The sequence below is a fragment of the Anser brachyrhynchus genome, assembly GCF_964034855.1.
Source record: "Anser brachyrhynchus genome assembly, chromosome: 12".
NCBI lineage: Eukaryota > Metazoa > Chordata > Aves > Anseriformes > Anatidae > Anser > Anser brachyrhynchus.
The window spans coordinates 9,752,658-9,765,493 of NC_137707.1; the positions used below are offsets into that span (position 1 = coordinate 9,752,658).

At 35.5% G+C, this 12,836-nt stretch overlaps 1 protein-coding gene across 10 annotated transcripts in view; it reads right to left on the minus strand.

Moving 5' to 3' along the window:
• Positions 1-412: 412 nt before the first annotated feature.
• CMTM4 (CKLF like MARVEL transmembrane domain containing 4) overlaps positions 413-12,836 on the minus strand; it is a 39,453-nt gene continuing 27,029 nt past the window's right edge. The window contains exons 3-7 of one of the 10 annotated variants that reach the window (XR_013938547.1): positions 10,559-10,657; positions 8,694-9,636; positions 8,497-8,521; positions 7,878-7,946; positions 413-1,753 (exon numbers count right to left, since the gene is read on the minus strand). Coding sequence is in view for 1 of the 10 variants with exons in the window: in XM_080552864.1 (XP_080408990.1) it covers positions 9,463-9,636; positions 10,559-10,657 (273 nt within the window). In the remaining 9 variants the exon portion in view is untranslated. Of the gene's footprint in view, positions 9,637-10,558; positions 10,658-12,836 lie in introns of all 10 variants that reach the window. The other 9 variants (XR_013938548.1, XR_013938549.1, XR_013938551.1 and 6 more) reach the window with 9 other exon arrangements.

Genomic DNA, 12,836 nt, shown 5'->3' on the forward strand with positions numbered 1-12,836 from the left:
CATTACCTACTCACTCTGGCATTTCAGCCCCCAAATCCTTTTCAGTCCAGAACATGCTGCTGCAAACCACAAGACACAGTGTTTTGTTCCATTCCAGAGTACAGACAGAAACCCTCACCAGAGCAATCCCGCCACAACCACCTCAGCAACAAAGCGGTTCCATGTGCTTTCTGCTACATATAATCTTTCATCATGGACTGCTTATACATGGTTTTTCATTAACTCTGGCATCTATGAAGTTTGTCTTGTCAAAGGCAGTCACAAAAACCTCAGGCAGTTTTTTGGTTCAGTTGTTTTAACCCCTATGACATTGTCTTGCATAGGAAATGCATTTAGCAGCTACACTTGCTGAATAATCAACCACAACACTTTGTGCTAAGTTTATACGTTGCCTTTACAGATGAAGACAATGTTTTAGTGCTTTAATACGTCTATTTATTAAACAGGAAGTCCTTCACAAATGATTTCATAGTATATTGATCAAATTAAGTGTTAGAAAACTACCATTTTCCCTACATACAAAAATACAGACTTTTAACACTATGAAGACATAATCAGAAGAGTACCATGAAAATCCATAGAGCTCAAATCTTCAGATATCAGAAAGAAAAAAGACTGAAAGACAACTAAATAAAAAATTACAAAAAGTAATGTGCCCATATACAAAAGACTGGAAAAACAACATGACATTTAAAACCGATAAATACACCATTTAAATTATGCTAGAATGGTATGGATATAAAACAAAAAAAAAAAGGACTGCTTTCTGTATTCCAAGAAAATTCTTCAGCTTGTGTTTTTGTTTATCATTAAAACCGACAGAAAAGAAGTGCACAACGTACTGAAAAATCATTACTGGTGTAAAACACAAGTTAGAAGTTACGTTTTCTTGTAGAGTTACCTTGCCTTTGAAATTCTCCAAGAATTAACAGCACAATTTACACATACAGAGCTGGAAGATGCTATGCTTACACATGTAAGCTCCCGCTGTTACTGAGAAGTAACATCAGATCACAGATGGCTGGTACCTCTACAGAAAGCATCAATTTTATCAGCTGGCCTTGTGAGCAGTTTAAATGAGACCAAAAATACTTACCAAAATAACATGAGATTGCTTCAAGGCTGTACATTGTCTTTATATGCACATTTGCTAGCTTGTGATATTCTTCAAATCCTTGATCAGAACATGCTTATGGTGATAAATGGATACCTGATCCTGCAGTCCCCGAAATCAATGGGGAATTCTGCCTGAGTAAGGATAACAGAGCCAGGTTCTGCATTTGCAGCAGCACATACAGAACACTTAGAAGATTTTCCTTGGCGATACATAACAATTTTTCATACTTCAAAAGCAAAATACCAAGGGTATTACATAGCAGAATTGCGCTCATATGTTAAAGGAAAATTGCATCCCCTTCACTCAGTCCAAAGATCGAATTCTAACCCATTATTTTGACTGACACATCTGAGCTGTTCACAATTACCGATCTGTCAGTACAGGAACTGTATCCCCAAGGGATAAGTCTTTCAGGCCGGGATGCTCCTTTCTCAGACACCGTAAATTGTGAATTATGAGCTAGTATCAGAAATGTTTAGATTATGCCTACTACGTGTTTCTAGAGGACTCTGAATCAGCACCAAGGATACAGACATCCCACACTGAGCATTTCTTTATACAAGTCTCAAGGAAAGGGTTGGAATACCATCTAGCTCACTTCAGCAATGTGCTTTAACTCCATCTTTCAGGTAGCAGCTGAAGGCAGAGAAGAGCAGAAGTGATGCAATCTTTTGATTCACCATGAGACCATATTTACTATGCAGTACACAAAGGGAAACAATGACTACAGTAGCCATAAAACTGTTTTTAGTGAAAACAAAGCACAATAAAGCCAGAGATGCATTAGTGACTCACATTACAAAAATAGTGTTTACTGGTTTAATAAATTTACATCTCTATTTTTTGTGAATGACAAGTGTTTATACCACACATGGAAGGCACCCTAGGTGAAGCAGTTTTTCGGTATTTGTTTACAATTCTGTGAACAGACATACAAAGTGTCAACTTTTAAATCAAAACTGAGCATTATAATGAGAAATAAATACATACTTTACTATTTTATTGCGGGTTCCTGAACCCTTACAAACTTCAACATATACAAATAGATTCAAAATGACACTAACACAGAAGAGAGTAAGTCTAGACAGATAAAATGATGAGCTAATGATTTGTTATTAAAATGTTATTAAAAATGTTGTGTCTTAAGTACAGAAATCATTTAAAAATGCAATTAATTGGCCACAATATATAAATCAAAATATCACCTTATTCTAGAACCGTGACATATGAGTTAAAGCTGGATGAACTGTAATGCTATATGATACACTCTCCTTTCACAATATCCAACAAGTAGAAACTGTTAAACATTCATGATTAAAGTATAAACAGTAGAAAATGAAGGTAGCAATTGTTGTAATAAAAGGGTGCTAGCCAGAACCATTTTAACCTGTAGACATCTGGATAAATGTAACATTACTAAAAATATTTAGACTATAATACTTTTGGGATTAAAAGGTTACCAAAAGTGATAAATCAGCCTAGGTAATAGAGGGTATTTTCTTTCAAATGCATGAAGGTTTTAACTAAATATGTCTATTGAGACATTTGTCCAAAGCAAAACAAACACAATACCCTGAAATTTCCCATATTCTAGACAATAGTCCTTGACAATCAGAAGAGGCAGATGGTCATATTTCATTCAGTTACTCACATCCAGATGTTACTAAAATAGCTGTAGGGACCAGCCCCAGTCAAAAATAAGAAAAAAAACAGATACTCTGTTAATAAGATCTGGCTATTGCTTTTGGAAATGCTCTGATGTCCTCTTTCTGAATTTATGTAGATAGTTTCCATATCCTTCCATATATCCTAACTGTATTTTTCTTTTTTTCTTTTTTCTTTCTTTTTTTTTTTTTTTAAACTTCTACCCATGAAGTCCATGGTATACGATAAAACCTTCATAGTAAACTCAAAGCTCTATGTTATAAATACGTCAATCAAGGTAACTATGTATATTGTATATAAAATTAAATATCTTCTGTTTGCCAAGTATAATTTAAAAAGGAATATCTGTGGCTAGTTATAAAAAAATATTTATTAACCCATAGAGATTAAAAGGCAATTTCATTAACTCATCCATCCAGCACACTTTTGAAAGAGTTGCACTGGGACTCTGGATAGGTAACTACCTAATCACATTTTCATGATAAATAGACAACTTTTATTTCCGGGCATATATAAGAACACTTTTGAAAGCTGCATATCCCAAAAGAAAATTAGATTGTGTTGTATACTCTAAATTAAAGGCTACTATAAATCACAGTGTAAGCAGATTTTCTTTTTTTAAGATTATTTATAGAATACAAATGGTTAAATTATAGACAGACTTTTAAAAGACAATGCAAAAATAAGACCAAGACAACAAAGGAACCCTTTCAGGCTGGACAGTACCATTCTGGTTCTGTCAAACAGATCGATCTACGTGGCTAACACGGAAAACAACATATCAGGAAAAACTCTATGGAGAGAGAATTTAGAGATTTCCTGAATATTTGTATGAATTCATTTTTAATCAACTCCTTCTGTTAAAATAAAGAAAAGAATATGACAATCCCTACACTTTTTTTCCAAAAAAATATTTCTAGGAAAAAAGTACAACATTCTGCTGTTTGTTTTTTTTTTTGCCTGTTTCAGTTTCGTTGTAAAATGATTACTTTTGTTGCCATTAAATTTCCAATACATGATATCTGTATCTGCACAGTCTTTGATCTTTGTTGGCTAAAAGACCCTACAAACAATCTATTATTTTATCCCATAAACAGCAAACTAAGCACCCAGTTTCAGAAATTCTACTTGATGGCTTTACTCATCGCAGTGGGACTAAGCAGAAATCCCAGTCTGAAAGAATCCTTTCTTCCAGATATATACATCCCTCCTGATGCAAGCTTCTAGATCCTGCAGGTCTTTGTGAACCAACCACAACACTTGAGCTGAGTGGAAGTCATTTGATAATCACATTGATTTGTCAATGTACCTCAGGTTTTAATACACCATTAACAACATGGGTGTAGAATCTCTCCAACCATAATATACAGGCAGCCTGGCCCCAGGATTAGGAACAGAGAAACATTTCTACACCTACTTTTATCACCAGGTCTAAGTGTCTCTGTATCCTTCTCTAAGAAGTGTAGACGATAACTTTCCTTCTGCAGCTGAGGATCCTTCACATTCACACATTTTGAAAACACCAAATTACTAAGCATCAGGTTTGGTTTTATTTTCTCCTTCCCATCCTTTACTACGTTTCATATTCATAATCTAAATGAGCCTACATTTATCTCTCCTAAGTATCTGCTGAAGATGCTTGGCTCCAGAGTTTTCAGCATAAGATTTGTCATTTACGCTCTGATTTTCATGCACAAAGCTGCTCAGTATCTCATCTGAGTACGAGTGAGTATATTATTTTCTACCCTATTTGAATTGCTATTAACTTTTTTTGGTGAAATTATACCCTAAAAACACCACCACCACAAAAAAAAAAAAGAACAGGTAGAAATGCTTACAAAGGTGTCATGGGGCAAGAAAATAGCAGATACAGAACAAGGACCAAGGGGAAAAAAAAGGCTGCATTAATAAAGCCATTTATTACATAAGTATTTGCTGTACCTGCAAACTCCCAAAACAACACAAAGGTGGCAAATATAACATTTATATTGGGACCTTAACGTTTATGGAAAACTAGTGGTTAATTCATAGTCCACACACAGCTTATAGCGGATCAATTTTCCTGCCGTGGTCTGCAACACTTTAAGAACCAGTAAATCTGCTGCATTAGGAAGGGACAATCATTATATGGTACAAAGTAATTCGTGGAAAAATAATCATAATGATTAAAAACTTGGAAGTTCTCCCCAGTTTTCCCCTCTTCTTTCTAGACTGAACATTGAAACACGAACAGATACAATAAAGCAATTCTAGATCATATCATAAGATGCACAGTGAAACACAGGACAAAGGCTATGAAGAAGCACCCCATGTTACCGATTTAATTTTAAGCTCACGCTTAAGAGACATCTTATAAGCTGAAGACAGCAAGCTGCTTCCACAGCATGGCTCATTGCCGATGCCACACTTCTGAATATAAAGCCAACGATGAACAGCACAGACTGAAATACAGGCATCAAATCTCAAAGGTCAGCACCTTGTCTCTCAAAAAAAAAGGCAGAGGTAGATGAATCTCTGGTCCTCTAGGAGCATGTGGCTCCTAACAGAAAGCCTAGAAGAAACAAACACTATACCAGCTAGCTTCCAAAGTCCATGGGAAAAAAAACAAATTCTCCCAGCATATCCAGCCCAAATAACATAACCTATCACAAAAGGGAAGAGTACATACTTAAGCAAAAGGACATTGGACATGCTATTCTTGTCTTTCTTATAGTGAAGCAGGCACTGTACAGATAACGAAGGGTTAACAAAACTAAACATTAAAACGTAACACAGATGAGGCATGAATTTATGAAATGAAAGGAACAAGCAGAGAGTAAAAAGGAACCAACTTTACTAAGGAACAATTAAACTGTCAAATCAGTTCTTAATTATTGTTTTAGAAACCTACTTCTATTGTAGGCAGTTTGCACGTCATTACATGTACGCATAATAAACTTGAACTAATGCTGACCAAACTGACCACAGCATTAAAAGGAAGATACCTACTCTTAAAACACTATACAACAATTACTATGCTGTTGCTCCAATCATTTCCTATTGTTTAATGGATATTTCAATGTCTGTGCATAGCTTGCAAAACTTGCCCTCATTTCCACATGCAGAAATACATGGAGATTGCACATCTGAGGGCTTAGTTTTGACTTAAAGAGGATTAATCAGAATGCCATTACAGTTTCAAGCATCTCATTCCTAGAAGTTTCAACTGTTTAGCTTTCATTTAGTTTTATTTAAGGAGGTTTTTGGGTCCCTTTGCGGTGCTAAACAACACTCTAACACTAAAGGGAAAATTAACCCTGTATGCTCAAGAAAAATTAACCCCATATGCTATCAAATAAGATTAGCTGGCTAGAAGAAGCAATTTTTCTAAACAAATCAAAATAAAAAAATAAAAAAAAACCTTTCTACCCCAATTTTATTCCTTAAAAGATTTTTTTTTTCCCTTTTATGACGACTGCAGTTCTGGTAATAGTCTTAATAAAAGATTACTACCTCTTCAAAACATTATATAAAACTGTCTGGGGGAAAAAGAAAAAAATGTCAACCACTTATGCATCATATGATCGTAATGCTTCAATTTTAGTTGTCCATCTCATAGCCACTTTATCTCCCTACTCTATAATGCAAATAGTAAATAACATCTCTGTAGAGTAATAAATGCTTAACTTAGACTTTTCAAAAGTATATACTGTACAATACTAAAATCATCTTTGGTCCCCAAAATAAGGAAATAACAAATTTACATTTGTTTTCCTGTTTTCCAACTGTATCAGACAGTATATTTTTTAATTCATATTCTCTTTGAATTCTATCCTGAAAGCTGTGCTAAGCTCAAGTCATTATTGATGTAAGTAATAAATAATGGCATATCGTTCTTCATTCTCAACTCAAGAACACTTATTTCATGTGTAAAAGTACTCGAGGTCATACAGCTATACTATACTACAGGATGAAGTATTATATGATATTAGAAATATAACTATCATTCATACTAAGTAAGCATTTGTCATTCCAGCTAAAAGATAACAAAAGCTTTTCATGATCTCACTCCAGAAAAAGCTCTGTGAAGTTATCTTTATAGTCTAGGTATGGAAAGGCGTAAGGATTTAGAAGATAACAAAGCCATAAGCTTGTAGATGCATGAAACCTCCCATATTTCTGAGAAGTCAGATCAGCTGAATCAGCACGGGGACTACGGAAGAGAAAAAAGGGCATTCTCTTTCATACACACTATTTCAATCCTTTCATTAACCAGTATCAGGATATACTCAATGGAAAGCCTACACTTTTCGTCAGACGTAACTCCTTACCTAAGACCTAACTTCTGTTTCTTGACTTCAGATGTGGGTACTACTCCAAAAGCATGGATCTTCTGCAGGACAATATTCTGTATTTAAGTCTTTTATTTATTTTTTATATTATTATTTTAAAATGATATTTATGCAAAGTGGTTTAATGCTGGTTTACAATTCCAGTCTAGATACACTCATGCTACTTTTAGAGTGCTGAAAAACAACAGGGCTAAAGCAACTATGCCGGCTTCAGTAACTTAATTATTTCATGCCAGAGTGAATATTGAGCTGTCATTTTCTTTTCATGAAACACCCGTTAATCCTGGTGAGACACCACCTTAATTAAACATCTATGCTGTAAACCCAACAAGAGATTAGCTACTGTGGTTTGATCCTTTTTTTAAGCTGGTGTTGCCTTTGGTATTAACTTTCAATGAAGGACAGTAAGATGTTAATACAGTAACTGGCAAACCATTACTAGTTTAGAAAGGCAAGTTTTCTTTAACCTCATTAGTAACTCTTTCTTAGTTTTAATCTCAGTCTTAACAACTCAGGTGAAATGCGCTGTAGACATCAGAAAAATCACAAATGAGATCAGTTTGTTGTTGTTGTGGTTTTAGTTTTTTTTTTTTTTTAAACCAGTTTTCTACACGTTAAAAATAATTTCCTGCTGTTTGATTCAAACATTGCAATGTAAGGTTTAAATCTGGAACCCCCTCAGTTCCCTCAAATATTAAAAAAGCCCAGGCACTTATACTGATCTTCTGTTTGGCAATAACCTGGTTTTAGTATTTAGAAATCACCTGTCTGCAGTGCGTTGCCTTTTGTTCGTAAGGTTCCAGTTAACTGCATTCAACCATTTAAGAGTACAGCTAAATGAAAACAATACAAAATGCATTAAAGTCACATGTGAGAAATTCAAGCATATGTCTAGTTCCACTAATTTCAACTACTTCACTAGCTTACACCCGGAAGGAATTCAGTTCTAGAGATCTTCCCGCCCCCCCCCCCCCCAACATTTCTTCATGTAACATGCAGGCATCCATACGCCAAATAATAGATTACACAGATAAAAACACCAGCCATAAAACTAGAAAAATATTGAGGAACTTCTTTGTTTTACATTATGAAACTGATTACTGCAGAATTCAAGTTTTGATTAGAGAAAATACCCTTGTCTTCACTGGAAGTACAATTAAGAAAACTTCAGTTAGGTAAAACCGTTCTTAAATAAATCAACAAATACTAGACAAACTTTTTGCAGACATATCCAATTAAAAAAAAGTTTTGCTTACTACCAACAGTTTTTAGAAGAAGCAAATAACCCTCTGAACAAGGAAAATATGTATTAGATGAATAGTAATCAAGTGTTCCTAAGATTACATTATAAGTACAAGAATTTTTTTGCTAGTTCTTGCTTACCCTTTGCTTCTCAGAAAGGTTGAACCTTAAAAGAGAAAAAAAAGCCATGACTGGAATGCAAGTTTACTGAATGACAATTCATTCTTCCTCTCCTTCATCACTTTGCCCCTCTGCCTCCCCATTCTCCACCCTGCCTTTTTCCCCGTTTTGAAAAGAAAAATAGCATGTATCCCAATGTTAACAGAAACCCCACGTACTTGCACTGGAAGCATTATGGTATGGTGAGCATTCAGTAAACATGCTCATCTTGCTCAAGTTCAGATCCAACCAAGGTCATGCATGAACTGAATGTGGTGATTTCAGAGTAATCCAAAGACAACTACCTCAACATTAAATCCATCAACCCAAAGACATGAGCCGTCTGCTTATATCAGCTATATGAGTGAACCACCAATGAAACTGTGTGAGATCTTGCAGATGAGAATTGAACTGCACCACCAAGGCTGCACAAGGAAGGACACAGAGTTGCTGGACACGATACATGACTGAAGTTATTGCTATTTGCCCCTCACTTCCTTTTCACATGTATGAAATTTTCTTCTGGTAGATCTCTTTCTTATATTAAACAAACAAGATCGTGCTGGTCTTAGTGTTTATGACAGACGAAGATACAGTGACAGAACATGTGTATCCAGAGCTTGCACTTAGGAGAGGGAAGAAAAGTTTTGTGCAGTTAATCCAACACATTAATGTACTTCTGAACATATATATATATATAAAATATATAATATATATATATGTATATATATGTGGATGTCTTAAATGGCTCTTGCTTTTGAATGACCAACATCTACTGCCTTCATGACAACAGCTTCTGACTCAATGCATCTACACACATATGCAGGGCTCGACATTCTTTGCCACCATCTGATCTTCCTTTCCTTCCTTAAATAAAGAAAAAACACTTTATTCCATGAGGGAGTTAAGCTCTTCTTTTCCCTTTGCAGTCCCATTTGAATATCGCTTTCATGCATCCAGACGCTGAATCTCAGGGCGATGATCTACTTCTCTGGATTCTGTCCGAGCACGTATGTAATCACTGGTCTGACGACTGTTTTGTTGTCTGCTGTTCATTCGCCACTTTTTAATAGCTAAATATGTGTTCACAGCATACACTGCCATTGCCAAGAAACCAAATATCTACAAGAAGTAGAAAGAATTGTCAAAGACAATTTTTGAAAACAAGAACAACAGTAGTTTCATAACAAATTCTTCAGAAGTTAAGTTTTCTACCTTACTGCACTGACAAATCATCATGGCCTCTAATATTGATGTTGTTCCTTCCTCAATGATCTAGAGAATCTGTCAAAGCTACTAAGATCAATGATCCCAGAAAACTGAGTTCTTTGTCTACCAATGCGACAATTAAGTCTTGCAATACAACTTCAATGAAGAACCTCTTGTAAAGAAGAATAAAGCTCTTCATCCTGTGGAATGAACTGTTTGGATGAATACAACAGTGAACAACTGACAAGAGAAGAGATGACCAGTCCAGACTATCAGCCTAAAGGAAGAGTTGATTTGCAGGGCTTTCTGTATGTTTGTGCAGAACTCGTGATTTTCAACATCCAAGTTTGGGAAAAAAATAAAATTTTGCAAATGGGAGCACGAAATTTATTTGCTTGACCTTACTGCTCTAGACTGAAAAATCTAAAAAATAAAGTACCACTATACTCCCTCTACAAAACAAAAATTAGTGAGCAAGAAGAATTCAGCAAGATTATGTGTAAGCAGCTCCGATTTCATAAGAATCTTTGGCTATACCTTTTCTGTAAGCTTGCAATATACTGCTTTAACACCTTAGCTACCTATAGAGAAAGATGCAAGACAAAATTGTTAGCATTCTCAGCAATCTCTTTTCCTGTTTCTTCCCTCAAGACTTGAGACAAAATTCACAGATAATCAATTCTTTTAAAATCAAAATTAATGCATAGCCAACTGTAAGATTAGAAGTAAATTGGGATGGCAAAGGTAACAGAAATACTCCAAGAACACAAGGGAAAGGTTATTCTTAGTTTTAATAGAAGGTATTAGTTGCATATAAAGAAATTCAAATTCTTACCACAGCAGCAATTTCTGCTCCAGTTTTATGGTTTAAAGCAGCAAGTACTACAGAGGCAATGAAAAAGAAGAAAGTGCTGAGTCCAGTGTTGACCAGATCCTAAAAAAATAAAAATAAAAAAAAGGCATTACTAAAAAATAATAGTTTACTTGCTTTTATTAGAATTGACAAAATGGAAGAAGGTTAGAACAAAAACTATAGTAATACAGTCCCACTTCCTATGCAGTTATCACATATAAAGGACAACAAAGTCTATTACAAAGGAAACAATTCTATTCCCAGTAGCTGAATAGAGTTAAAACAGTATGTATGCATAAGGCACCAATGTGGATTCTGGATGTTTTACCTCCATTTCCATTGGGATTACTAAGAACGGACTGTCAGGATAAGCAATGAGTAAAGCTGTTCCACCTCAGCTGATGCTGAAGTAACCTGAGTCTCCAACTCTAACACCCCCTGAAACCCCTTGGTCTCTTTCACATCACAACAACTGTCCAAGCACTGCCCACATAACACTCATGAATTTTACTACAGTAAAACTTGAGGCCTTATCTGTACACTAGTACATGTCTGATGGTCATTTTATGAATAGCAGCTGCCTGTATTGTAAAAATACACAAGAAGTTTATACATATCTATCACATAGGATTGATGTTTCAAGCAGACGTTTCAAAACGTAAGCACACTGACACCCCAGGACACCTAGGTTCAGGGAAAATTCTTTCTTTGTTTCGAGCACTGAAAAAACATTAAGCAACGTGCAATTCAGTTATATTCATATGCTGCATATGCCACTTGTTCAGACCATTAGGCTGCCATACCTTACAAAAATCAAGGTCATTAGCATATCAGTGGGACATAACTAAATTCTAGCCATCATTTATTTGAGAATGCTTTAGAAAGTAATTTCAAAAATTGAACATTTCTGGTGCTGTGCAATCCACAGGGAAACTATCCATCTGAAGGTACTGACTCAGCGACAGCCAAATCAAAATTAAGCATACCTGGGGATAAACTGTATACTTGAGCACTGTGGCCTGATCCTCATCAAGAGTGGGGACTTTCCCAAGAAATCCAAGTGGTTTCCACTGCCCACCGCTTTTTCCCCGTGTATTCAGATTTCATGAGTCTAGTGAGACTGTCTTAGCAAACAGTAAGGAAACACAAGACAACTGCAGGTCTCTTGGAAACTATTACCATGTTTTCACCTGGTAATACATAACTAGAACTTGAACAGAGTTCAGGCTGAGATAGATGTTATCTGTTACTAATGGCATCACATAAAATCAGAACTTTATTTAATAGTTACTGCAGCTTGAATGATATAACTTCTTGGCTTGCAGAGATGTATTTAAGAGAAAGAAATTAGAAAAGAAGTGACATTTCACAATGTCTCCAAGTATCTCCCTCTCCAACTTTTTAGTTTAGCAGCTCTACCTGTGCTTCTGAGGTCTCTAAAAAGAGCTTTGGTTCTCATCTGCACACACCTTTTCTTTTTCCCTTACTCACTATGTATGTCAATAGATACCAGACTCAACAGTATACAACATTTTCATCAAGTCTCTAGAGTAAACATAGGTATGTCACCAAGAATGACAAAAACAAATACTGAGGAGAGGGCAGCCACACTTCCACATTCCTTTGGATATACGGACACAATAGGTATAAGGTGGTTATCTTACCCTTGTAAGGGACACTGGAATGCTGCATTCTTTTCTGCTATCCACATTTTTAAAATTATCTTGAAAAATTGGACAGGGTACAGAATAGAGCCACAGACATCACTTGAAAGGAGGATAAAATTTCTCACAGTATAAATCAAAGAACCTAAACTGCTTTGAATATTAAATGGATTGAGCTGTGTACATGAAGACTATGGTGTTCACATAATCAAGAAATACTGGCTGAATTAAAAAAAAAGCATAGAAAAGCACATCAAAACTAAAAGCATAACAAAATCAATAGCTGAAAGGTTAAGACCAAAGTCATATTCAAAATTAAGTAAATTTTAACTCTAAGGTACCATTAGAACAAACAGCCAAAGACACGTTTAATATTCATTTTCTTACTTCTTACAATCCAGATTTCTTTTTCAGACACACTTTGTACTTCATTACCACACTTAAAAATGGCTAAATGGATGACACAATGCTGAATGACTTACAGGGTCAGACGTACTTATCAATTAATCCTGCTGACCTCTGACTTTTTGAACCTACCAGCTTGATCAAGTTGTCAAAGGAGGTTAGAATACGCAAGATTGTTAGACCTATCCACA